This window comes from Brienomyrus brachyistius, chromosome 21 (assembly GCF_023856365.1).
Source record: "Brienomyrus brachyistius isolate T26 chromosome 21, BBRACH_0.4, whole genome shotgun sequence".
Taxonomy (NCBI): Eukaryota; Metazoa; Chordata; class Actinopteri; order Osteoglossiformes; family Mormyridae; genus Brienomyrus; species Brienomyrus brachyistius.
Genome location: NC_064553.1, coordinates 14,953,273 through 14,981,072, shown reverse-complemented (window position 1 = coordinate 14,981,072; position 27,800 = coordinate 14,953,273). Strand labels below are relative to the sequence as shown.

The window sequence follows — 27,800 nt, the reverse complement described above, 5'->3', positions numbered from 1 at the left end:
TATAAATGAATGGATGGTCCCCACAAAGATATGAATACGAACATGTGTGTGTGTGTGTGTGTGTGTGTGTGTGTGTATGTATGTGTGTGGGGCTGTCAACCCCGGCGTTGTATTGGCTCAGGCTTGTGGGCGTCACATGTTTCTGGGTTACTGTCTGCTGGGCTGCTTGCTGATTGCAGGTTCAAAGGTCCCACACACGCCCACACACGCGGCGAATCCGCGGCTTGCCCTCGCACACGTCCTCTGAAACCGAAATGTTAAAAACTCCCCTAAGCGGAAACTCTACAGAGAATGTGAGAGATTAAACACCGGCTTTAACTGTGTTTGCTGGTCACAGCTTATTCCATTCATATGACTGAAGATTTCTAGGGTTGAAGTTTTCAGTGAATGGATCCAAATACCAAGGCCCCTATGACCTCCCCCACCATTGGCTTAATGCACGCCCCCCCCCCCTTAATCCCAAAGAAATCCTCTCTGGCCTTAGTGGGGGTAAGTGGTGCCCCACAGATGAGTAGAACAGGGAGGGCTGCTCCCAACCATCGTGTTCCTCTTTCCTGACCCGTGACCGTAGTAACCGATGTCAGGTGACCCATTTTATAAAGTTACTCCGTCCTGCTTCCAGAAGTTTGACATTTCAGGTCCAAAAAGTAAAAATGCAGACCAAGATTTTGTGTCAACCAAGTACGCAACTGGTTGGTTGAAATAAAATCTTGTTCTGGATTTTTGGTTTCTGGACCTGAAATGTCGACCTCAGGACCTGAAATGCCCGCTTCAGATGGTGAGCCGCTAGCTCTGTAATCGGGAATTCCTTTTTTTGTGGGGGCTGGAAATGTTTTTAGACACAGTGGGTCGCTATTGTCTGAGCCCCACCCCCACTGTGACACACACACAGAGGGGGAGCTTTATCAGGGGAGCTTATCTGTGTCAACAATGCAGGCGAGCAGGGCCACCTTGGCTGGCTCTGCTACAGGAATTGTGTGTGCTGTGGGTGATGGGTGATTCCTGGTCACGCTTAACTGTGTGTGTCCTGCATACCATAATGCAGCTTGTTTGGTGAAAACTGAGGCATGAACAAAAGAGGTTTCACAAAGTTTAAGTTAAGTATGTGAGATGTTGATGTGGCATTTCTTTTTTACATGCCGGCAAATGAAAATTATTATTTTACAACAATAGTCATTTTACATCTGCGATGGCTTGCCTGTTCTGCTCACGAGCTCCTGCTAGTGGCTGGTGGGGGAACTATAAGCAAAACAGGCTTATTCAGTCCACTGGAGTCCTGTTTTGTGACGTTTTCAGCTGCTTTACTGAGGTTCACCACCAAGTTCTTAAAATACACACCAGTATGCTATATAATTTGTTACATAAATCATGTAATAAAACATGGTGACGGGGGGCTTCCTGAGAAAGGGGGTGATTGTGGAGGGGCGGGTGGGTAAACAGCGGCTGGTCGGTATGTGGCTAAGCAGGCCCATCTCGTTTGGTGCTGGTGGGGTTAACCTTCCCAGCATGCTCTGGGCTGGCCCGGGGTCACCAGCCCCAGTGGCACATTCTTCATGTGTGAGCCACCTGGCTGCCGACTCGCCGCTCTTTGGCTCCAATGTCCATATAAGGCAAGGAGCGCCATGGCAACCAGAGGGCTTGAATAGCAGTGTCAAATCCCTGAGCACACAGGCGCGCGCGCACACACACACACACACACACACACACGCAGGGAGAGCGAGTGAGTGAGCGAGCGAGCGAGGGAGGGAGGAGAGGGGGAGGGAGAGACAGAGGCAGCGGAGAGAAGTGCTGGAAGCGGCTCCTGGCTTTTCACAACGGGCTGCCTGGCCACGGCCTCCATGCTGGTCGGGTTCCCCTCTCCTGGAGGCAGAGACACGGAACGTTCCCACCCTGGAGATCTGTGCTGGGAGGGGCCAGGCCTCCGGACACCGCCGGCGCCGCCACCACTGACAAAGGGCCAGCTGTGTGTAAGGAGCGATTCGCGAGGAGACTCCCCCTTCTCCTCCTCCTCCTCGCTTCCCGTCCTCCGTTCTTGTTTTGTTTTCCGTCGAGAGGCGCGGAAACCGGCGAGGTGCTGACGCCGGCTGTTCTCCGTGGGCGAGTTGGAGATCATCCCCTTCCTTGAACTTTGATCTCGCCTCCTGGGGGAAGGAGTGGATGATTAAAGGAGACAGGGACCTTTTTCCCATTGTGCCGTGCTTTCGGGGGGAAACGTTCAGGGAAGGACAGCTTGCGGAGGACGCCGAGGGCCTGATCCGTGGGCTGCACCTCTGCACCCTGGGATCTGACTCACCTGGGAGGTGGAACTAAGAACCAGAGCAGAACCGCGGCCCCAAGAGAGTCTGCAGAAGCTACATGCTGACTGTCAGATGAAGGTGCAGGTCCTGCAAGAAAGTGATTGATTCTTTTTTGGGAACTTTGTCAGAAACTAGAATCTGCCTGAGCCCCGAGTGAAAATCTGGTGTTTCTCCTGCCATTTTCTGCCAAAGAGCCAAATTGTTTGCCAGTTAGCCGTCCTGTTCTTGCATAAATAACCAGTTACAGATACTTATATCTCTTTAAGGTTGCTAGGAACTCGTCCTTCTACGCCGTTAGAACCGGTGCGACCTGTTTCCAAACGCCTGGATCGCGTTCCCTTATCTCGCCTGCTCTGAAGGTCACTTGGCCGTTTTTCTGCCTGCTTGCGAGAATTCGACCGGCGGAAGGAGTTGCGCAATCGAGCGAGTCCTTCCCTCGAGCGTGGTTTGCATCCCGAGAAGAGGTCAGGAGGAGCTGAGCTGCATGCCCGGGCGTCTGCGAAGACGTGCGACGTCACGCTGTGACTGAAGGAGTGAAACAGGAGGGAGTTGCCAGGAACAGGAGGGAGGAGATACCAGGAGACACGTGAGAGCTGTGGTGTGGGGGACAAACCCCTTTTCGACCGTGTTTGTGTTACTAATTCCCCACATCTTAGCCAATCACTGCTCAAGAACATCAGTACGGGTGTTTTCATTAAGCGAGCAGACAGATGGCGCTGTGACGAGGCCCGGCTGCCACATTAACCTGAGCCAGCAGGAGAGGAGGCCCCCTGGCCACACGGAGCAAGGCTTGGCCTCCTGGGTATGGCCATGGTGAGCGGGGCTTGGGGGAACCCCAATGGGGACTCGAACGGCCTGGGGGAGAAGGGCTTCCTGCGGGGTGGCCGAGGGGACGGCTCGCCCCACGCAGGAGCCAGCGACCCGGAGGCCAGTGAGGATGACCGGGCCTGCGTGGTGGACTGCGCAGTGTGCGGGGACAAGTCCAGCGGCAAACATTATGGCGTCTTCACCTGCGAGGGCTGCAAGAGCTTCTTCAAGAGGAGCATCCGCCGCAGCCTGAGCTACACCTGCAGGTGAGGGTGTCCTCCAGGTGGCGGTGTTGAGCAGATTCCAACCCCCGCCTGATCTCACTGTGCCTGTTCTCCTCTCCTGTGCCATAGGTCCAATCGGGACTGCCAAATTGACCAGCACCATCGGAACCAGTGCCAGTTCTGCCGGCTGAAGAAGTGTTTCAGGGTGGGGATGCGCAAAGAAGGTACCTGTCTGTCCTCATCCGCCTGGGGGGGGTCATAAGGTACCTGTCTGTCTTCATCCGCCTGGGGGGGTCATAAGGTACCTGTCTGTCTTCATCCGCCTGGGGGGGTCATAAGTTACCTGTCTGTCCTCATCCGCCTGGTGGGGGTCATAAGGTACCTGTCTGTCTTCACACATCTGGGTGTGTTATAAGATGGTTGCATGCTTTATAATAGAGGATGGGGATTGTTGAGAACTTCCTGTCTGGCTCACCCTTTACCCACTCTGACACACACACACACACACACACACACACACACACACACACACACACACACACACACACACATACACACACACACACACACATACAGGTTTGTAATTATATCTTTGTGGGGACTCTACATTTATTTCTATGGGGAGAACCTTTATCCCAACATGGCAATCTTAACTCCTACCCAGCACTAACCTTAACCATAAGTAACCAAACAAAATATGAGACTTTTGGCATTTTTAGTTTTTTTATTGCATTCAGAGATCTTTGTGGGGACCTGAAAACTGGTCTCCACAACTTCAAAATAACAGGTCTTTATTACATTGTGGGGAACATTTGGTCCCCACAATGTAACATAAACCTAATCCACACACACACACACACACACACACACACACACACACACACACGTGTTGGTATTCATATCTTGGTGGGGACCGTCCATTCATTTCTGTGGGAAAACCCCTAATTCCAACAATGGCAACCTTAATCTCTACCCAGCCCTAAGCTTAACCATAAGTAACCAAACAAAATACAAGACTTTCAGAAACTGAAAATTTTTTGATTGCAGTAATTTGATTGCAGATTTTTGTAAAAGTCAGTTTCCCTTTGTAGGGACCCACAACATCAAAATTACAGGCTTTTATTGCCTTGTGGCGATATTTGGTCTCCATAATGTAATATATACAGCAGCCCCCTCCCCACACACACACGGGGAATTTCCCCACATTAACAGGAAGGGTGACTCCAGTAGGACACAGTTCGAATAAACTATTTTGTGTGGAGCAGTGGATGGACCTGGGTCACATCAGATGGCCATCAGGCATTGCCGGCATTAACCTTAGGCTCTGCATGGTCAGCTTCCAGACAAACGTGCCAGTGAATTCTGGGAAGCGTGCTGATCGTAAACAGAAACTTTGATCTCGATTTAATGCTGCTGCTCTGTTCGAGTTTCCTCTGGCCTGATCTTGATGTCCTGCACTGGACTCTCCCTATTGACCTGTACCGCGCGTGTGCGTCTACATAACTGAGCTCCTCTGCCTTTCCCCCCACCTCCCCTTAGCAGTTCAGCGTGGGCGAATCCCGCCCTCACAGTCAGCGTTGAGCCCCACACCTGTGCCAACAGGGGGCACCGTTGGCGGAGCGAGGGCCACGGACGAGGGCTTCGACGGGCAGCCTGTGTCCGAGCTAGTCTCGCGGCTCCTGCGGGCCGAGCCATACCCCGGGGGGCGCTACGCCCCGGCATTTGGCCAGGGGTCCGACACCATGGGCATCGACAGCATCTGCGAGCTGGCGGCCCGCCTGCTCTTCAGCACCATCGAGTGGACACGCGGCATCCCCTACTTTCCCGAGTTGCCCGTGTCGGACCAGGTGGCGCTGTTGAGGCTCAGCTGGAGCGAGCTCTTCATCCTGAATGCTGCTCAATCCGGCCTGCCACTGCACGCAGCTCCGCTGCTGGCTGCCGCAGGCTTCCACTCCGCCCCCATGTCGGCCGAGCGAGTCGTGTCCTTCATGGACCAGGTTCGTCTCCTCCAGGACCAGGTAGAGAAGCTCACGCGCCTGCAAGTGGACGCCGCCGAGTACAGCTGCCTCAAGGCCATAGCCCTCCTCTCCCCAGGTGCGCCCCCCCCTCTCCATACTTCGCCCTTTAACCTTTCACCTCCTGAGTGACCTGCAGTATCTATATCTGTGTATTTGTCCAGTTTGTACAGATCAGTGTCTACCTCCGGGTGCAAATCACTTGGCTCGGTTTCTGTCTCGCAAGAGAGATGCTCCATGCACCGTCTGGCACAGATTAGAAAAATTAACAGACTTAATCATCACCCTCGATCCATCACATGGCAATTTTGTTAAACTGCGGGTGCCAAAAACCGGAACGCTGAGGTTTGGCTCCCTCTTCAGGGGCAAACGTGAAATTTCACGCTGTCATCAACACTCTGTTTACTTGTTAGCCTATTGTGAGGTTGGCTCAGTATCCAGATCCACGCAGCTTCTTCCTGGACGGGTGACAGAAGGCCTTTGCAGGCACAATGATTAATGTACCTGGTCTCTGGGACTGAAAACCTTAAAAGAAAAAGCCCCTTAAACCCAGGTGATGTAGATCAGTGTTTCTCTGATTAGTCCTTGGGGACGCCCAGATGGTCCGCATTTTTGCTCTCTCCCAACTCCCCGAGGAGAATGTCGAGCGTTTGGGCAACCCTGAGGACTCCATTGAGAAACACTGATGTTAATGATAAGGGAATCACCTTTATCAGGCTCGCAGCCAGAAATGGTTTTCGGTGAGGGGTGTCCAGCAAATTTCAAGAGAGGCTCATACTCATTATTATATCTACGTGCCAGGTTGGGAGCAAACAATTTCAAAATAGGGGCGGGTTCAGACCAGTAATTTTACTATGTGGCTACCAGAGGTGGAGATTTCAGGTCCAGAGAGTACAAATCCAGACCAGGATTTTGTTTCAACCAACTAGCTGAGTATAAAGAGTCACAGTCACAGAGTGCTCAGCTGATTGGTTGAAACAAAATCCTGGTCTGGATTTGTACTCTCTGGACCTGAAATCCCCACCTCTGGTAGCTATGTGCCTGCTATTACAGAGTATTTCATGAAACTGATAATTGGTTTAATCAGGTCTATCTGCCCCTCCATGTTAAGCGGCCTTCTTTTACCCCCTCCCCCACAGATGCGTGTGGCCTGACGGACCCCGCACAGGTGGAGGCCCTGCAGGAGAAGGCCCAGGTGGCGCTGACGGAGTATGAGCGGGCGCAGTACCCCAGCCAGCCGCAGCGATTCGGCCGCCTGCTGCTCCGCCTTCCCGCCCTGCGCGCTGTCCCCGCCGCCCTCATCTCCCAACTCTTCTTTATGCGACTGGTGGGCAAGACGCCCATCGAGACGCTGATTCGTGACATGCAGCTCTCCGGCAGCTCCATCAGCTGGCCCTATGCTTCTGGCCAATGAGCTGCAAGCATGTGGGTGCAGTACTGCCACCTGCTGGAGGACAAGGCACTACACCGGCAGCTCCTGGACAGCGGTCGTCTTGCCATGCTCCTCAAAGAAGAATGGCTGGAAGAGGATTCCTAGTGGACCTTTCTGGGCTGAGGGCCCTGCCTGGCCTCCTGGAGTGTTCAGGCCTTACCTCACACCTAGTCCTTGTGAACACTCACATTCACGTGAGGCACTGAACAAATGACTTCCTGTGCTTCACACCACCATATATCTGGAGTCATTATTGTGCAGATTCCATGACTAAAAAAAAAATATCACCAAAATCAAATATGAAGAAGTAGATTTCCTTCTACAGGTATATAAGGCTTTTACTATGTTGTGAGTTTTAACTTGTTGTAAACACATTTTTGCTTCTTTCAAAAGAACATACTGCTCAAATGAGATCTTTTGTTTTAAATGTCTGATCCCAAGGTGGTTGCTTATCCAGCCACTGCTGGCGTTCATTGCTGTTTTATGTAGGTCCCTGTAACATGTAAACGTTCCACTCTTGGACGTATCATTCCTCTCCGCCCCCGAGGCTCTGTGCGCACACATTGCGGGGCACGGCGGTATGTCCTTTAAACAGCAACCTTATGCTAAGCATCAGAATGTGACATCATTCAGCTCAGTGTCGGCTGGGACCTGAATGATGCTGGTGTGTTCTTAGGGCCAGACTACAGGTGGCAGTAGCGAGCAGATATCTGGTCTGAGCGTAACAACGTTAAAGTGGAATGCAGTTATGACCAAATCATTTACTACGTCTGTAAATTAATGATACATTGTCTGATAAGCAATAAAGTTTCTTTTACATGTTAGCTGACATGTCACCAATTTATTGTAACATCAGTATATCATATGATACAGCTTATAAAAATATTTGATTGTATTTGGTGCAAAGCATTGAATGGAATGATATGTTAACGAACATACCTGGTCCCTGATTAAGAAATAAATACACCATTGTAGGATTAAAAGGAAAGTGGCAAACAGTTCTGTCCTGGTGTCCTTCCTCCTTTGGATACAGATAAACACAACAGCCCATGCAGAGCAATTGCAGAGTGATCCCAAGGCTGAAGATTGTTACATGCACGGTTCTTCCCAGCCGAAGTTTAGTTCCACTCAGAAAAGCCCAACACCAAGTAGGAATCTGAAATCTTGTGCTCTGGTTCCTCCAAGAGTACTGTGGACCTGAAGCATGTTCCTTCATACATTTTTTGGTAGTTGTGCATTTCACTGTGTGTTTTGCAACTGAGACACAACACCATCCTTACATGAACATGCTGGTGTTGTGTAATTGACGTGCTGACCCTAGCTTGCATCTTTTGTTTTTAAAGTTGCACGTCCAAGGCCTTTATTTTTGTGTTACAAGGTTTGATGCATTTAATTGTGTTTTCCAGTTTACATGCCAATATTAAAACATATGTATAACTAACGTATAGTGTACATAGTGTCATGCAGTTCACATGCAATTGAAAGAATGCTTTTTTATTGCATTGGCTCACTGTGTAGTTTGAAAGCTTGCTTATGTTGATAAGTCCCAGAATGCCGTTGTTGTGCGTTACAGAGTTGTCACTGTCCAGAGGTCCAGAGAGTTGTGACATGTGATTGTTTTGCAGTAGTATTCACACGTTGTGCATGCAGGCTCTAAGAACGTCTAAAAACATTAAACTACGCATCTCTCAGAGCGTGCATGTTTTCTATTGTGTTACGGAGTTGACATGCCAGTAGAAGAAAGCTTTTCTTGACAAACTGGCCCAAGCAAGTGTTTTTAAATTGGATTTATACAATTATTACGATGATGCTTTTTTTGAATATTAAAAGGTACGCTGCAGTTGACCCTAACGTTTTAGCATTGTTTTTGTGTTATGGAATTGACATGCCACTCAAAGCCATTTCATTTTACTTCATGTTGATGCCAAAATCCAAACAAGTATATGTAAATTGGATTAATGGTGTTATAATAAATGATGTGGGTTTTAGAAATAAATGCCAGACTTTCTGGGGCAGGTCTGGGCTTCTAAAGAGAGATGGTCTTCACCCTTCTTGGGCGATCTCATGTCTAAAAACATGGCAGAATGTCTTTCGTCAAAGTGTAGACTTTGCAGAGCCAAATCCAGGCAGCAGACAGACCAGCATAACCATCTGTCTGTTAGCTGCCTAGATATGTCACCTAGGGTGCAAAAAATAAAATAAAATTGAAACCTTGTATGTTTCTCAGACAACCAAGTAGCAATTTGCCATAAAACAAGCTTTGAAAACGGAATACATATTCAATTGGAGCCCATAACACATGACATTAGTAATATTAATATAAAGTTGGGTTTGTTGAATGTAAGGTCATTAGCTACTAAATACAAATAATCTGACTACTGATCATGGTGTAGAAATTTTGTGCTTGACCGAAACTTGGCTTAAGCAAGACGACTACATTTGTTTAAATGAGTCTGCTCTTTCCTAGGTATGCTTATAAACAATCTCAAAGTGGTGGCTGTTATCTTTCATTGCCAGCTAGGTATCACAGAGAGATTAGGGTATGAGTTCCACACGTTTGAATTTATGTTTTTTAATGTAAGTGGCTGAGCGACATGCAACCTCCCATAAATGTCACTTCGGTCGTTGTTTAATGGCTTCCTGGCCCTTACAGTGACTTCATAAAGGAATTCACTGATTTCTTTACAAGCTTGATCATATATATAGATGAAGTTGTCATTGTTGGGAATTAAATATCCAGATGGGAAATGATACTGATCCTGTCAGAAAAGCCTCCAACCTCGATTCTGTTGGTTTTATGCATCATTTGTTTAACCATATTTTACATTTGGTTCTTAGCTGGGGAACATGTGGAACTTCTCCCACTATTTGAGATTCAAACAAAGACCATTGTAGTTTCTGGAGCATTACTTTAATCGTTTGATCAGTCCGTTGACTACTGCAGGTCTTGCCTACAAACGTCTGCACACTTTACACACATTAGATGAGGCCACTATTGAGGCTGAAGTGGAACTCGAATTCCAAATGGTTGAGCAGGCATTTTGTAGCAGTCTTGACTATGCGGCTCCACTAAAACAAAAATGACTGATAGACAAGAAATACATACCTTGGTTGTACAGACAAAGCGTGTGAGCTTAAGCAAGCACACTTAAGTCTGAATGTAAGTGGTTTAAAAAGAAAGGGTTTTAACATACAGGCATGTCCTAACTAGGGCCAGCTCCGCATACCTGTCCAGGCTGATAGAAAACCACAAAAACAATCCCAGATTCCTATTTGGAGCCACGTCATGTCTGACAAGGGATCATGCATCATTGGACTCGCAAGTTCCAGTGATAAATAGCAGCAATGATTTTATTGCATTTAACAAAATTATTAACATTTAGGGAGACGATCTGGAGAGTTACATCGACGGCTCGTGATATTCAGACTTCTGACTCTGCGATGACTAAATACTGTACTCAAATTCACTGTGATAACTCAATCTGATGTACTAAAACTATACTACAACTTCAATGAAACCCACAACCAGTTTGTTTGATGACATGCCTGATATCAAAGCTGTTAAAGGACACTGCACCACTAATAATCAGCACACTACTTAATATGATAGACTCATCCTTAAGCTTGAGGTGTCCGCTCGAGGTTGCTGTTGCCAGATCTGTCCTCAAGAAGCCAAATCTACATCCAGTTGATTTGGATAATTACAGACCTATTTCTAACCTTCCATTTATTTATAAAATCTAAAATCTGTGAAAATGTAGTTGCTAGTCAGCTATTTATTAATGAGATGTTCCAGTCAAGGTTTAGTCCAAATCCCAGCACTGGAACTACACTAGTGAGAGTCACGAATGAATGGCTTATGGCTGCTGATGGTTGCGTATCCCTGTTGGTTCTGCTGGATCTAAGTGCAGTATTTGATACTGCTGACCATGAGATTTTACATTTTATTGGCAAGGCTGAAGTATTTGGTTGGTGTTAATGGGCAGGTACCGTCCTACTTCTGCTTATATCTAACTAACCGTCACCAATTTGTTCAAGCGAGCAATGAATCCTATGAATCCAACAAAACGAGGTATGGTGTCCCACAAGGTTCTGTCCTGGGTCTAATACTGTTCACCTTGTACATGTTGTCTCTTGATTATTTTATTAGGAAACATAGTGTTTATGCAGGTGACACAGAGCTGTACATATCTGTTAAAACAGGTGAGCTTCCGCCATTTTTCAAAGACTGAGAAATGCGTGGTTCAAGTTAGGGGCTGGGTGGCCAGTAACTTCCTTCTGTTAAATCCTGACAAAACAGAGGTCTTACTACTGGGCCCCAGGGCAGCCCGGGGTGTTGCTGATATCATAAAGCTTGACAGCTGCCTAGACAATGTAAGCCCATTGCTTAAAAGCCTTGGTGTCTCTATTGACTCGGCCTTGTCTCTGCATGCTCATGGAAATGACGTGGTCAAAACAGCTTTCTTCCATTTGAGCGATGTTTCAAAACTTCACTTAAACATGCAGAAAAGGTAGCACACACCTTTATAACTTCTAGACTGTACTAATGCGACACCCTATTGGTTAGGTGAACCTCTGCATTATCAAATAAACTTCAGTTGGTGCCGAGCGCTTCAGTAAGTGTTCCTAACAAGGACAAACAAATGTCAGCATATTAGCCCTGCATTGGCATCGCTCCATTGGCTTCCGGTTAGGTTTGCGCATAGACTACAGGGTGCTATGGCTAACAAATAAAGCAATGAATGGTCTGGCACCAGAGTACATTAGTAGTGTACTGGTTCCATATTACCCCCAACCCCCCCACTCCCCCGTCTGCTTCATCCTCAAGGGGCTTCCTGGCGGTGCCTGGAGTGGAACGATCGTCATGCGGTTGCAAAGTGTTTTGTTACTGCGCTTCATGTTATAGAATAGTCAACCAGCAAAGGTCAGAGACTGAGACTCCCTACTGCTGTTTAAGTCAAGGCTAATAAGTCACTTGTTTAGTCTAAGATATGGTGACAAAGCTGATAGCAAATTTTCACCCTCAGCTAGAGTTATAGTGTGGGGTGTAGAACTGGGTGGCCAGTGCTGTAACTCTGGCTTCACGTGCCCCATGTGCTGTTGGGGTGCTGGTCGGATTCCTCATGCCTGGTATTCTGGTTTATGAATTGAGCCTTTGTTTATTTCGGACTTCATTTGTCAGCCCCTGGAAGATGGGCTCCTCCTTTGAGTCTGGTTCCTTACAAGGCTTCTTCCTTCTGTGGAGTTTTTCCTTACCAATGTGATATCTGGCTAATGCCCCAAGGGCAATGTACAAGGACAATGCACAGAACTTTGACACAATGTAATGCAGTCAAAATGAGCTCTACGATTCTATATTACGCATTTTACTGAGTTGACATGCCACATCGAGCAGTCACACTTAAAAAATTTGCATGATGGCTTAGCATGCTACAAAAATCACAAATTTTTACTTTATCACGTTATGGAGTTGATGTGCTATACCAAGTACTACATGCAGTTTGACTTTATCCTGTTACTCAATTTACGTGCCACTGACAGCATGCATTTTTATTTTATCCTGTTATCGAATTGATGTGGCACACCCAGCATGCAACTTCATTGCCTTACAGATTTGACATGCTACACACAGCCTGAAATGTAATAATATTACAGACCTAGTTGATTATATCAACAATAAAACACAATGCATGCTTTATGTGGGGACTTCAGCTCTGTGATTTGATAAAATTGCATGTTTTGCATAGGGCATTGACTCTGTAATGCAATAAAATGCATGCTTCGTGTTGTGTGTTTCATGGAATAAAATAAATTGCAATCTTTGAGAAGTATGTCAACTCTGTAACTTAATACAAAAAACCCCGCATGCTTTGCATGGTGCATCATTTCATAACGCAATACAAAAAAGTGTTCTTTGCTGAGTGTGTCAACTCTATAACATTATGAAATAAAAATGCAATCTTGGTGTGGCATGTCAATTTTGTAATACAATAAAATGCATACTTTGAATGCCATGATGGCTGTTTTACGCAATTTTTAAAATTGTGCTCAAACTGGTGTGTTACTTCGTAACGCATTTTTTATATTTTAAAAATGCCTTTTGAAATCTTAACATAACTGCATACATAAAATGCTTTAAAATGCTTTTGTTGCCCAGGATGTCAAATGAAAATGCATGCTTAGAATTGTGGATCCGTTCCATGATACAATGAAAACACAGAAATTCATTTAAATTCAAAATAACCTCTACTGTAAAACACAAAAATATGCATGCTTGGGGTCAATGCAATTTTAGTTACATCTTTGACTGTGTACCAACCCCATAATGTACATTATATTTGGGGATAAACTAGCACGTGAGCTCTGTAATTTGATACATTAAAATAAAGATGTAAGCTAAGCTATTGTTCACATCACCTCTAAAACACTAACGCTGCTTGCTTTAGTACATCAGCTCCCTGAGGAGAAAAAGAAATCTTCCCTGCCTATCTTCTCCTTGCCAGGATCCACCACTGCATCAACTCCATGTTGAACTTGAAAAAATATAGCTGCTTGGGCTGCTGAGTGAACTTAGAATGTGTCAAGCCTACAGTGCAGTGCAGCACCAAGCATTTCTAAGAGGTTGCATGAGCTTTGCAGCACGGTCATAAAGATGCAGGCTTGATTAGGGCCATGGCCTCTGTTACATGTGCCGGCCTGGAAGGGAGTGCAGCTCCAAATGTCAACTCCATTTATCCAATAACAGACACACACAACAGCATCAGCTCCATAAGGCAACCATTAAGAGCACAAACACTATATGTGCCAGACTCACAATGTGTTGGAAACCAGGCACGGGCTCCGTGACATAATGAGAAATACTGAAGTGTAAAAGAGCTCAGAATGAGCTCGGAGCGCTGTATAAAAGATCAGCCCCGTAACACACTGATAGCAACACTTCAGCCCCAGATAACAACCATTACGGAGCATTTGGACCATAAGTGAGCCACTCAACTGGATTTAACTCCTGGAAGAAGAGGAAAAGAATTCCGCCCATCTTGTTTACTAGAAAATGGGGATGAGGGACTTTGGCACTAGAACAACACCTAATAGCATTACTGCTGCGTTGTGCAAGGCCTGCACACTTCCCACAACAACAACAATGCAGGCAGCCTGACAGATGCAGGTGAGCCCCGAAGTGGAGGACATGGCATCGTGCCGGACCGGCCCCGGTGGTCAGGGAGCATGCTGGCCATCTCAGAGGGCTGGGCCGAGGAGGACTCCTATCTGAAATCTGCGGGGGAGTCGGTCTCAGAGGCATGCATCAAAATTCTTCACTTGCCGCTTGATGTGGATGAGTTTGCAGCGTAGCTCCCGGCATTGACACTTCTGGGTCTGATACTCCGGTGCCTGAGGGGAGTCAAAGGCCATCCATGGGGCAGCTGTGTCCAGGTGTCTTTAACCAAGACCCACTGAATTGGGTCCAACTACTTTTGTCCTTTGAGGACACGTCATGTAGCCCACCTAATTCTGGAATGCTTTCTGAAAACGTAGAACTGCAGGATCTGCCTGTGGTCATAACAGGTCTGTACTCACCATTTTCAGTTCCTTCAGCCTATTGTACTCTTCTTCCAGGGCCTGGATGGATACACAGACAGTTTACATGTGTATTTTGGTGCCACCTGTGGCTGGAGGCCAGTATTGCAGGTCACGTATATATCCCAGCCTAATGATTTCACTACTTTTGGAGAAGATAAAATCTGTCCAGCTACCAAAAATAAATAAAAGCAACATTGCACGTGGCCCTGGAATGAGAGCCAGCACACGTACGGCCTCAGATTCAGGTCCCCTTGCTGATCTGTACTGAAGCAGGAGTGTAAAATGTCACCCCATCTGCGTTTTTTTTCCAGCCTGGTTTGGGGCTCTGAGGAGGACCTTCATCAGGCCCGTCACACTGCCCACTTATGCCATTTGTGATTTAGTGCCCATAAAAATGTGGCCATTTGTCAAGATTGTGACCGGCGCCCTCACCTGGTGCTCTGGGGCTCCATCTGACAGCAGGTCCAGCTCACGGGCCAGTTGGCTCATTGGGCCGTTGATATGGTCCAGCTGGGCGCACAGCTGCTGGTAAGTCCGCAAGTCTGAGTCGAACACCCTCTTATACTCCTGGCGCTGGCTGGCCGACGTGATCTCAGGGTACATGCTGCTCAAGATTAATGTACGCATTCAGAGCAGTGTAGGATTTCACCCAATCAGAGAGTCCGTTAACGGGCCCAGAAGCTCCCCCTTCTGTCCACTTACAATGAGAAACAGAGACCTCACCTGTGCCACAGCGGAGTGTCCGCTTCTGGGCCGCTGTCCCCCCCACTCGCATAGCCAGTTTCGTATTGTGACTCGCTAGGCCCTGGGGTGTGGACCGGGGTCCTCTGTGGGGGAGGTGCCCCGGACTCCTCGGAGGGGATGGAGCTGACCCAATTGCCACTGGTCTGGACAATTAGCTTGGTGGGAGGGGTCACCTCTCTGGGGACAGAGCATCATATCAGCTTAGAGTTCCTGCAGGGGCGGGTTCTTTTGTTGCATGGCATAATCTAAGGGCGTGGCTACTAACTGGCAGCAATGCCAGTGCCGGAATGGTGATACAGATGCCCCGCCCTTTGTGAGCCCCCGCCCCACTCACACACAACCGTCCTTGGGGTTGTTCCGCCCACTGGAGACACTGTCAGGCCCGGTGACGAGCTGGGGGGTGGGGGGCTTCTCAGACAGCAGCACGGTCGGACCCGTTCGTACGCTGGGCTCCCCTTCGATGTTGTTGACCTGAAGCACAGTAGTCACCTTCACCTTTGCAACATGGTGGTCCAAAACCAGGTCATGGGGGTCATTATGAACGCATTATGAAAAGAACCAGTCACGTTGATGTGAAACAAAACCTAATACGTACCGTCTAGTCAAAACGACGGCAGACTGGAATGGCCTGGTACCAAGGAGACACAGCTGCCAAACAGAAACTGCCTATTTCTGCTATGACTACTATGAAATCTGAGAACCTCAAAGTCAATAATGCAATTTGCAATCATTCCCAGACCATACATACAGTACATGGATTTACTATGACCCTAAACATATCCTAAATACATCATACAGACTGAAACACCATACAGAATTACACAGCCCCTAAATTTATCTACGTGCGTCATTCACTCCAAACAAACGGGACAGGCTCCTGAGCACCAGCCTGTGAGGCAGATGGACCACAAGAGACATCTCAGTCCTCCCATACTTGAAGTCACGCCCTTCCTGTGTTATCACATGATGGGTCTCCTTCCTGCTGTCTAAACTGCGGACGGGAAAGGTTCATGGGGCCCAGTGGAAAAGCGAAGAGGCGTGTGCTGACCCACGGGACACAAGCAGCACTCTGGGACAGTCACAGAAGACCCCCCCCACTCCATGGCTTTGGCAACACAAGGTGGAGTAAGCCATGAAGGAATGTGTGGATGTGGGGGGGGGGGCAAGATTTCATAGGACTCTCCATGGAAACAATAAACACACTTTGACAGCTGGATTAAGGACTTGAGTGTGTCTGCAAAAATACTCACAGCTTAATACCTACAGCTCAAACCTAAAGTTTCCCCGAAAAGAAAAACAACAAAGTCTTGTTGTAGAAGTGGCTGGAAGGCAAAAGACCGGTCTGCGCCTGTTTGGCTGCCTGGGGGGTGTTTGCGCTGCTGCAGTGTGCAAAGACAGGGTGCCCTGAAAATGTGATTAATCTCCCCCTTACAGATTCTCAGCCCGTCACGTAAACATTATCGCGATACTCCAAGGGAACGGCGCCGTATCTCAGCCGGTCAAAGATCACTCCAAGTGAAACCAGGTGCGACCGAAACAAGCAGCCGGTGACTGTTGGCAGCTGGCCCCAGTGACTGGCGGGGAATCAGCAGACAGAGTGTTTGGACTGTCAGGACAGCGAAGGCCAAGCTGTCTTGTGACGGCTACTTTACAAAGACGATATTCTGGCGTGCTACCGAATTGTGATGGTATATCCCCAGTCCCAGAATAAGGACATTCGGCAGCCAAAGTCCACCTGGCAAACCACAGTGAAACAGTCTCGTTTACAGCTTGTCTTTACAGACCAACTGTAGGAGAAACCTTCCAGATAACATCAACAAAAGAATATGAGGGGGGGGCCTTTAATTCAGCAGTATATCGGAGCATATCACACACAGACTGATGGACTCTGAACTGCCCTGAACACTGTTTCAAAGAGGAAATAAAAACATAACAAGCAAACTCAGTCATAGTATCTGAGGAAGTTATTCAAACAAGCAACTGATATGATATTTGACTTTCGGGAACTGGTGGCCATTTTCAATCTGCTAGTAGACGCCTCCATTAAAATTCTACTCATCCATCCATCCTGATCACTCTAACCATCTGCCCAGGATCTATCTGCCCCATCTTGATCAATTCTATCCATCTATCCCAGGTCCATCCATTCCAAGTCCACCCGCCAGTCCATCCAGTGCCTACGCACCCAGTCTTCAACATCCCGGGCCCCGGAGGCCTTGCTACGGGGCCGGTCCCAGTAGATGTTATGCTTTCCATGGCGCCAGATCTTTCCTCGTGTCTTCTGGGCAAAGCAGGCAGCGATGGTCAACGCCACGACTGCCAGGAAGCCGCAGACAGTGGCCACCACCTGAGGAGGGTCCATGAGTCAGGACAGGTCATACTTGTCAAGAAAGGAGACAGAGGGTGTTTCTCAATAGCAAGAACGCAAAGGTTGCACTTATGGTCTTGGCAAGACCGGTCTTGCTAACTTGTCTCCCAAGAATGAACTTGGGCCGCACTGAATCAAGGGATTGGTCTCCTTTGGCGAGGATGTAATCGATGTATCTTTGATATTTGGGGGTGTGGGTGACAATGACATCCGGGGATTTTTTTACTGTTCTCTCAATTTCTGTTCTTAGTATTGGAACTGGTCTTCAGTAGTGGAAGATGACGTAAAATGGTTATGCAAGAACACAAGTATGGTACGCATATTGAGAAACACCCAGAGAGAATGTGGGTAGGGCAGCTCACCTCTTGTGGGTCTATGAAACAGTAGTGGTAGAGGTGCTGGTTATTGACAGGAAAGGCCCCAACGGCTCCCGCAGAGTTGCCGGAGTACAAGCTGTTACACATCATCACAATAGGGTTATAGAGTATGCTCTGTGAGCTCTGTGACATGGGGTTGATGCTGATGACATAGATGATGCTGATGACGCCCTGGAGGAAGGCCAGGACTGAATCCACCACCACCACCAGCAGGTAGAAGCAGCGTCCCCGGAAGTTGGATGCTCGGACGTAGCTGAACACCAGGATGCCGATGGACACCAGGAAGTTCAAGGCGACCGTGGTCATCATGGTCACCTTAGCAGCGTTGGGGCTTGGGTAGGCGCCAAACTGAGAATGGGCGCTGCTGTAGTATCCCGTCCCGAGCCCCCCACCGTAGGCCCCCGTCGCAGGGAAACTAAAATTGATGTCCCACACCAGCGTGGAGGCCACGCAGATGAAGACAATGAAGCAGAGGGCGGCCACCACGCATTCCATGGCTCTGACTACCCCGGGGGGCGACAGCCAGTAGTAGAAATACTGTGGCCTCTCGTGTGCGTAGTACGGCCCAGGACCCCCCCCACTCCTAGGTGCTAGAAACTCCCATGAAGGACTCAGGATTCCAAAGTCCATGTATGGGGACCGGTACCCAGTGTGGCTGGTGTAATGCTTTGTGTCATAGAAATACATCTTTCATAGAAGTTTGGGCGCCACCTGCGCAAAGAAAACAGACACAGACACGCAAAGTGCGCATCAGTAGTGCTGGGCTGGGCAGGGCGTCCACAATGACCCACAAACGTAGCTGACACCATGTGTCGCCGTGGATGACACTTAGCGTCACCCGCAACAATGACACGACATTATTGAATGTATAGCAGAGGACTTTGACTCATCATTAAACAAAGCAGAGAAGATCTCACCATGAGCTCACTGTCTGACATCCCCGACACGAGGAAAATCTCACGTAATGTCAGATAAATGATGTAAGAAATGATATTCCTGAAATGAAAAACTGCAGCTCCCACGTGCCGAAAAGTTATTTGTAGAATAAGAGGCTCACTTTCAAGATGCTTTCCTATACCTTAAGTACAACTCGCTGAATTGCCTGGAAAGAATTCTGTGCAACGCGACCTTTAAGATCGATTCCCTTTTCTCTGCTCTGTTGTCACATACGAACACCAAGCTGCGATTTTGCAACGAGCCGCCGTTTCCAGATGCGGCACAAGGCCAGGGAGCCATTTCTGTGCGGGGGCAGGAAATGAGTGTAGATGGGTAAATGAGATAGCGAACGGATTCATAGATAAACGAAGACGGGAAAAGCCAGATAAACAAATGCTGAGACTAACCCCGCCTGGGCCGGCGGCTCTTAGCTTTCTCTGGCCACAAAACCCCGCCTAACCATTATCTGCTGTCTTCCTGTAGTGTAACGGAAAAGTCAGGGGCTGTTAGGGGGAGTTCGTAATCTTAATGGCGTGCGTCAAATCCCACACTGGAGCTGCTGTTGAACCACTGAACCCCTGGCTGAACCTAAACAGCCTCCTTTGAATCACCAAAGCGATCAAACCACACTGAACTCACGTCGGGATTGCATTTCCCGGTGTTTCAGCGCACGTAACGGATACACCGTCTAAACATTACAGCCTATATATCTGCAGCTAAGCCGCTGGAGTGGCCCAGATGCACTGCGATGCCGGACGCGGTCACTGTCCTATGCAGAATGTCCCCTCCCAGCTCACTGTGACTCCTTCCAGGGGACCTTAATAATTCAGACAGACATTCGAGACCAGATACAGAGGATAAATAATTAAAGGGTAAAGCTGCCCTAATTCTCCGAAAGCAGCGGGACGAACACCGAATCCATTCAGGCCGTCGATTCGATGCTCTGTGTGAGAATTCAGACGAGGCTTGTGGGAAGGAAATGCCGATGCTGACCAGTCATCGCTGTATTACCCGCGACGCAGGAACACGTTACAGACCGGGTGTCATTCTGACACAGGGCAGGCGTTACTTACAGCCACCGCACTGCGAGGGCAAGGATGTGGATCTCATTTCACTTTTACTGAATAATTCTTTTAATTACGCTACACTTGACATGTTTCCCAATAAATCTGTCCTAATCACAAATGCTTTTTCTGTCATCCGCCATGCGTATTTAATGGAGCCATGCCCTAGTTTATTCATTAAGACTAATCCATTAATTATCATTAGAACAAGTTCACAAGCACCATGGATCTACGCTCTTGTCACAGACAAAAGAGAAACTTTGTAAAGTAAGCAGGTGTTACTACCGTGGACGGTCATGGTCAGTAAAATCAGACCACGGTCAGTACAGTCGGACCGGCGGCAGATCACGCTTCCACGTACCTGCGGGCAGCGCCAGGTGAATCCGCGAAAGTGGGTGTAAGCCGAGGCAGTGCCGAGAAAATACTCGTGTCGCCCTCCGGCTGAGTCCCGGCTACGCTGCTGCCGCACGACTGTCCGGTGCTTCTCTGCTCCGCTCAGCTCATATTCCTCCGAGGGCTGAAGGCTGGCCTTGGCTCCTCATTCCTACTCTCACCTGCCTCCCCCGCCCCCCTCTGCCCCCCCCCCCCCCTCGTGAAGTGCCTTCTGCTCCGCACAAGCCACAGGGGGGTGATATTCCAACGCGGGATGTTTCCTAGATGAAGGGAACAGACCCTTCACCGTTTCCAGGGAAGATCAGGGGAACGTGGCTCTCCAGGTGAATTGGCGAAGCCCATCAGGGTAACATGGCACCTGATGCAGAACCACATCTGGCTTGGATACTAAAACAGCTGCATTCTGAAGAAATATAGCATAAGGTATGTATGGCTATATTACCGTGTTTCTGCTTCGGTTCAGAGTCTGTGAGAATGCTCCTCCACTCAGAAGCACTGTTAAATAGTACAGACTTGTCTTTCTGGTTATTAACATTGTTCGCGAAACCCATAAATTAGTCATCATCATCTTCATAGCACTTCTCCATGCTTTGCGGGTCAGAGCAGACTTCATTCTCCCGGCCCATGGACTCTGTGTCGCTCTCAATCCGCCGTGTCTGGTGACTGAGAGCGCTGCTTGCCAGATGTCTGCACCACCTTAGGTGACTCAGTGTCTCAATCCTCAGTCGCGGCGGCTCCGTTTCGAGTTCCTGCACCCCGTCACAGACAGACCTGGCAACCCTCGGGCAGAATCCCCAAGCGATGCAGTAACAGTGCTGGTGCCCCATATTCCTACAGCACCTCCCACAGCATGTGGCAGGGAATGCGGTCATATGCCTATATCAGGTCCTCGAAATACATGAAGCCTGCCTTAGCATATTCATGTTAACCCTCACACAGACATGAGAGGAAGAAGAGCTGGTCCACTGTCTCAGAGCCAGGCTGAAATCCACGTTGTTCCACCTGAATCCTACAGTGCCCGTCAAAAGTTTGGACACACCAAGCCACCTACAAAGGAGAGTGAAGGTGTCGCATCACGTGACCAGGCCACCTGACATAAACACAACAGAAATGGGGGGAGTCTGACCAGAGAGTGAAGGCAAAGCAGCTGTGAGTGCTCAGCATATATGCGGGACATGGAAAAAGCATCGCAGGAGGCCACCTCATGAGACTGGTGCAGAGGAGACAGTAGGGCCAGCCAGTCCATGGAGCAACTGGGGCTTAGAACCTTGCTCAAGGGCCAATAGTGGGGTCACTCTGCTGAACCAGGGATTTGAACTGGCAACCTTCTGAGTCCAAACCCACAGAGCTGCCCCCCCCAAACTAAATTCCTTTTGTTTAATACATTTTTTGTCAGTTCATAATTACATATGCTATTTTATAGTTTTGATGTCATTATAATGATTCTAAAATGTAGAGAATAGTACAAACAAACAAAAAAGTAGGTGTGTCCAATCTTAACTGGATCTGCAGATCTGGCCACTGGCTGGACTCCTGTACTAGATCCAGTCATCTTCCTATAGTTGAGACGCATGTTCCGGTTGCTATTTTAAAAACAGGGACCTCCACCCCTGTTAGCCAATCCAGAGGTACTTTCTCCAGCTTCCATGCAACATTGAAGAGGTGAGTTTACCAGGTTACCACCCTTTGCTATTCAGCATCCGGTCGGATTTCATTGACCCCTACAGCCTTTCCACTACAGAGGCCTCTGATCACATGAACAACTTCACATGGAGTGACTGACTCTGATCAGAAGCTGCTAACCCTGACTCCTAGTGAGAGGAAATATCCACCATCCCCTTGTCAGCTGAGCCCTGATGATTAACTGGTCCTTTTAATAAAATGAGTAAAAACCACATGTGCAAAATATGTCGATGCTTATAAAGACAAATACAGCTGTAGAGTCTGTCCTGGTTTTTATTGTATTTTTACATAAAATACTTCCAAGTGATGGCAAATTTACAATAATCTTATACATTTACAATAATCTTATAAATTGAGAATAATCTTTAAAATTTATAATAAACAGGAGTAAAAAAATCATGATACATATGTACACCCATTTCGAACCAAAACACATGATAAATGTTAGACATGCTTTGGCTTGGATTCCATATGCTGGATGATTATACTGTAAAGTGTCACTTCACTGTCACTGCTGATCTGAGATTAATGAGCAGAGCTATCGGGTATCTGCACAGAGAGAGAGGCTGTGCCGTGGGGGCAGGATGTGGACAGCAGGAAGAGGCTTTCAGTTGGCCCCGCCCCCGCTCCTGTCAAAATCCTGAATGCGGCCCTTGATATGGTTCAGTTTGGCCTTCAGGTACTCACATCGTTCCTTTTTCTCCAAAAATGAGGGATCCTGCCAAAGGTACACATGATTCAGCTCAGGCCACTCCCATTGTGGGAGGGGCAAACTGTACTGGCCACGCCCATTCTAGGAGGGCAACACAGGATACTCTGCTTTCTAACCACAAATGATTAAAATGTGGTTTAGGATATACTGGTATCTTTAGGCAGCCCATAATCTATGTGCCGTCAGACACGCAGGGGCTCCCCCGCCTTGTGTTTCCTGGGACAGCCCCCAGGGCCCCAGGACCCTGCACCCAGTAACGGATACTTATGGATTTTTAAAATACTATAACCCGTCATGTCAGACTTACATATTTTTTCTCCTTGTACTGCTTTATGAGCCGGGAAACTCTCTCCTGATCCTGTTTGACACAGAAAAAAATCAGCATTTTTATCCTAGGAGCAAAAGTCTCTGTGCCTCACAGATGAGACCACACCACGTAACTGCTCAACCAACTGGCAGTGGTTACAAGCACTGGCATCCGGGAGAGGGAGTGTTTAATCCGTGAAGTCGTTGTCCTCCAGCACAAAATCCTCAGACATATCCACACACACACACACACACACACACACACATACACATACATGTAATTATATCTTTGTGGGGACTTTGCATTCATTTCAATGGGGAAAACTCTAACCCCAACATGACGACCTTAACCCCCACCCAGCCCTAACCTTAACCATAAGTAACCAAACAAAATATGAGAGTTTTGGCAGCTGTAGTTTTTTGATTGCATTCACAGATTTTTATAAATATGGGAGTTTCCCCTTGTGGATGAGGAAAAGCTGATCCTCACAACATCAAATCAACAGGTTTTTATCACACAATGTAATACATACATATATACATGACCCCCCCCCCCACACACACACACACACAGAGGAGGTGACCTTCTCACCTTCTCATACCTCCTTCCCGAGCCCCCAAGCGTCCTGTCTTACCTCGGGACTCCTGATGTCAGTGAGGAGTCTGCCCATGGTCCGGTCCAGTTCACTGAACTTGCTCAGCGTGGCGTTGACCTCCTCGTGTAGCTGCTTGTACTCGGTGTACTGGTCATTGAAGACGGCCTTGTACTGTTCACGGTCCTCCAGGGAGCGGATGGTGGGATACTTTCTATGGGGTGGGGGGAACACGGGGGACATGAAGTTTAATGTCTCACCTGTCATCAGCGCCGGATTCTGCATCTGCAACCTGACACTGGATTATGGGATGGAATGACGCTGTAGGGTCATGTGACCAGGACATGCCCGTCACTCACATGATGTAGTCGGCCACCACTTGAGGCTTGGGGACGTGTCCCGTGGGAATGGACCGGCTCAGCTTGCCAGGGTCCTCCCCCTCCTCGGCAAAATGGATCCTCTTGCTGACCCTCAGAGAACCGCCTCTGTGTTCCCCCTGCCCGGATGTGGCCACCCTGAGTTGGCTCCGGTCCTGGACGAGGTGGGATGCCTCATAAATGGGGGCAGGGCGGGGCTGCATGTTTCAGAAAAAGCAGAGGAAGGTGATGTTCAACATACACTCTACTAGCAGAGCCACAGCAGTGTGGTAGAGTGGTCACAGTGCGACCGTTTGCCTGTTTCACCTCTGTGTGCTTCCTTTCCTGCCTGCACGGTGCCACAGCACCGAATGCCTCCCTCTGCCCCAAACACTTCACCTTCCTCAACAGCCACGCTAAATAATTACTCCGTACCGGCTCCACTGTGAACACCGATAAGAGTTCACAATAAGCACGCTAGGCTCTGAGACGTCACTGCTGGCTCTGTGACCGCAGGTCAATTAAGCTCACGATTATTAATCGGACCATTTTTATTTCAAGTGCTGTTTGGAGCAGGGTCACATCCATCATATAGACAGAAAGCTTACATTGAGTCGTCAGGTTAATCTTTAATTAAATTCATACATATAGATATTATACTGGCTCAGTTTGGCGAGAGAATCTTCTTAGAGGTAGAACATGAGAGATCTGGGATCTGAACCATATAAAGCCTTTTTGTTAAGCACTCTGCCATTCTTCCATCCCTAACTGGAAGCAGAAGGACTACGAGAAGAGGACAACTGAGGTCATCCTCACTAGGCTCCACCCTGGGCCCCCATCCCCAGCACCCACCTCAGCCCCCAGGGCCTCCCTCCGCAGCCTCGCTGCCTCGTGCCGCCACATTTTGAGGCACACCAGAAAGCTGATGAGGTAGGTCAGCATGTTGATGAAGATGAAGGCCGTCCCAGCCATCTGGCCGCCTTCCACGCGGCACAGGGCAGACATCAGCGGGTTGAAGCCTGGGGTCATGTAGCAGAGCCCACCGCGGTTCAGGTCGTTCAGATAGACCGCGCCCGCTGCCATGTAGAGCACGAAGACTACCAGGTTGAGCACGGCCTCCGTCAGCGGCCACCACTGCGAGTCCAGCAGGATGGTGCGATAGTACATGGTGAGGCCCAGGACGAGCAGGATCACGGTGACCAGCCAGGCCACGCCAGCTACCGCCAGCACAAACATGGTCATGGGTCCCCGGTAGTAATAGCCCGAGGCCGCGTAGCTGGGGAAGCCCCCAAGGTTATAGAAGTTGTTCCACTCGCTGTCCTTCTGGACGTAGGCGCAAACGCAAGCCAGCACCACGCCCCCAAAGAGAAGCTGCAAGCCAGCGAGCAACCTTAGCAAGCCAGGCCATGACTTCATGTAGGAGTATTTCAGCTGGTACACTTCCAGTTTCTCCGCGTAGCACTCGGCCGCCGACACCTGAGCATCCTGGTACAAGGCCTCGTTCTGGGACGAGCCGGCGGGGGTGCTGTCCAACAGCGGTCTGTGGGAGTTCGGGGACTCACTGACACCCTGGTACCGGCGGCCTGGCAGGGGACTGACAGGAGGGCTCACACGAGTCCCGTTGGGGAGGATTACCACCCTCTGGGAGCCTGACCATGTCGTATGACTCCTCCACCTCCCAAGAAGACCCCCCCATACAGGTGGGAGGAACTTCTTCCACCCCTTTCCCCCCTGCTCCTCTATCTGCTCCGCTGAGGGTAAGCTGGTGGTGTCACTGAAATCATTGTGGTGTAGGGGTACACTGTACAGGGTGCCACTCAGCGCTGAAGGAGAGTCGTCCAGGTCATCAAGTCGGCCAGACACTCGTCCCTGGTTCCAGTCTTCCTCTGAGCTCTTCTTGATAGGCACATCTACAGAGCTCATGCTATATCCGTCTGAAATGAACAATGATGGACTCCCTACTCACCAGCTCTACAGAAAAGCCATAGACAGAAAGTGTCACTAAAATTTGGCTATGATAATAATTGATGTAGAACAGAGATGAGTTCCACATTTCAAACGCTGTAGAAAATCCAACTTTACCCGCTTTCAAAAAACCTTTGAAACATGAAACGGGTATGAAATAATGACATTTAAGATGCATAATTACCGACCGTTATTATACCGAAACCGAAGCATATTAACTGGGGCATAGTTTATGGCTCTAATATTTCTATGTCTTTCCGACGGAAATCACTTTAAAAAGCGGACTTTTGAAAGATTTCGTCGGTTTTCCCGAGTTAGCGACACCATCAGAAGCAAGTTGTCTTTAAGGACCGGATCGCCATCATTTATAGGCGTTATCTGTACCCTTACTGTTAACTTTTATGCTATTTAAACTGATGAGTGTCTAAGTAACACCCGCAATTGTGCATTAACCCCGTATTTCAGCAGCGTTATTCCCGTTCCGCTTTTCGCCATACAGACGCACCAACCCGATACCAACCCTGTCAGTCAGCTTATGTATGAAGCAACGATGCTCACTTTACCTGGTGACAAACGGGACATCCAGGAGAAGAAGGGACTGTGTTAAAATGGCTCCCGTCCGGAGTGGACGCCGCTGTCACGGAGATTAAGGGGAGCGGCTGTTTAATCATTAAGCTCGGCAAACAGGGAGGGTGGCGGTGCCGAGCCGCCGAGCGCACAGGCGCACGTCGCGGGCATTACAACCTGGGAGCCGCGTCCAGCGCTAGGCACCGACCCCGGTGCATAATATACACTGACATCTCATCTCGGGTTACCACTTTCAATGCGATTTGCCGAGCGGGTCGAGGGAGGTTTAAGTAAAATTGGTGTGTTTAGTGGAAGAAAATAAGGAACAAATCGCGTCTATTATTGGTGCGAAAAAGGACTCGATATTTTATTTTTCAGTCCGGCACGATCCCGATCGTGGGTGGCATCCCTAGTCTCAGACGTAACTTTTGCCTCTTCTTCTAAATTTTGAATTTGGCTATGACAAATAAACCTGAAATAACTAACCCGTTATTTCAGTGCAGCCAGAATGGCCATGGAGGATGGCAAACACATGACAGGGAAAACCCAGCGCCGCCTCCTTCCTATTTTTGTGACTGTGCCTTAGGTGATAACTGGCCCGAAAGGCTGTGGCTTTCAGAAGCAGAATTCATAGCCCAGGTAGTATGTATTGTATGCTTTTAAATTAGGTATTCCAACCCGTTCTCTTTTTAATGACATTTCTGTATCTTATTTCAGTTGTGTGTGATTTAATTGTTTTAAATGTGCGCGATTTAATTGTGTCCGTTTTTTTTTTCGTTTTAAAAGTCCAAGTATGTATGTCTAACATCTGATCCTTTCACTAGGACTGAAAATGAGCTAATGGCTGTCTAAAAATACAGTAGTACAGCAGTGTTCCTCTAGGGGGCAGTAGCCGCACTGGCTCTCACGTGCTTTAACAGACTCCTGGAGTCATCTGGGTTAAGAAAGGGAACCATGCCACCCTGAGGATTCTCAGTGTGTCACAGTGCGTCTGTCCCTATGCAACAGTCAGCTGGGTCTCATAGCGTCGCACCAGAGCCTTTATCCATCAGAGATGTGTTAGACGCTTTCAGGTTCGGCTTTAGCCGCTACGACGAGGCGTTTGATTTAAATGCGGCTTTCCCTTTATTCCTCCGGATTCCTGGGACCCAGAGGAGACGTGAAAACTCATCCAGCCTGCTTAGGCGTGATTCCGAATGTAAGGGGAGATGCGATGATGAGGCGCGATCGATCGGAAACGTTGTTTGAAGTCTGTTGGAGATTCCTGCAGAATCTCCCCAAGGAAGCGATGGATCACACACGTACTCAGCGCATGTGAACGGCCCCGTATTGCCCCCCCCCCAACCCTAATGAAGACCACAAAGGACACCAGCAAACCGGTGA

General features: G+C 48.5%; 2 protein-coding genes and 1 long non-coding RNA gene across 4 annotated transcripts; 1 reads left to right on the top strand and 2 right to left on the bottom strand.

The window, feature by feature from the left end:
- Nucleotides 1-1,671: 1,671 nt before the first annotated feature.
- On the top strand, nucleotides 1,672-7,773 carry LOC125716685 (nuclear receptor subfamily 2 group F member 6-like). Of its 2 annotated transcripts, none has more exons than XM_048989272.1 (4): nucleotides 1,672-3,370; nucleotides 3,458-3,552; nucleotides 4,871-5,422; nucleotides 6,483-7,773. In XM_048989272.1, exons 1-4 carry the CDS (start codon nucleotides 3,102-3,104, stop codon nucleotides 6,755-6,757), a joined length of 1,191 nt encoding a protein of 396 aa, XP_048845229.1. In that variant the 5' UTR covers nucleotides 1,672-3,101; the 3' UTR covers nucleotides 6,758-7,773. The 2 variants fall into 2 exon arrangements, with proteins under 2 accessions (XP_048845229.1, XP_048845228.1); XM_048989271.1 differs by having other exon boundaries at nucleotides 4,868-5,422.
- LOC125716686 (uncharacterized) lies at nucleotides 3,495-3,804 on the bottom strand. Its single transcript, XR_007384380.1, has 3 exons — nucleotides 3,672-3,804; nucleotides 3,596-3,633; nucleotides 3,495-3,556 (listed from the first exon to the last, which is right to left on the bottom strand). It is a non-coding gene; the product is annotated as an uncharacterized LOC125716686 (long non-coding RNA).
- Nucleotides 7,774-9,418: 1,645 nt separating the features above from the next.
- Nucleotides 9,419-26,557, bottom strand: LOC125717135 (uncharacterized). The gene is made up of 13 exons (XM_048990109.1): nucleotides 26,414-26,557; nucleotides 24,738-25,819; nucleotides 23,889-24,103; nucleotides 23,572-23,743; nucleotides 22,938-22,988; nucleotides 22,535-22,636; nucleotides 17,828-18,508; nucleotides 17,283-17,444; nucleotides 15,432-15,568; nucleotides 15,077-15,274; nucleotides 14,786-14,957; nucleotides 14,351-14,392; nucleotides 9,419-14,164 (listed from the first exon to the last, which is right to left on the bottom strand). The coding sequence occupies exons 1-13, from the start codon at nucleotides 26,430-26,432 to the stop codon at nucleotides 14,066-14,068; spliced, it is 3,132 nt and encodes a 1,043-aa protein (XP_048846066.1). The 5' UTR covers nucleotides 26,433-26,557; the 3' UTR covers nucleotides 9,419-14,065.
- Between the last annotated feature and the right edge of the window lie 1,243 nt (nucleotides 26,558-27,800).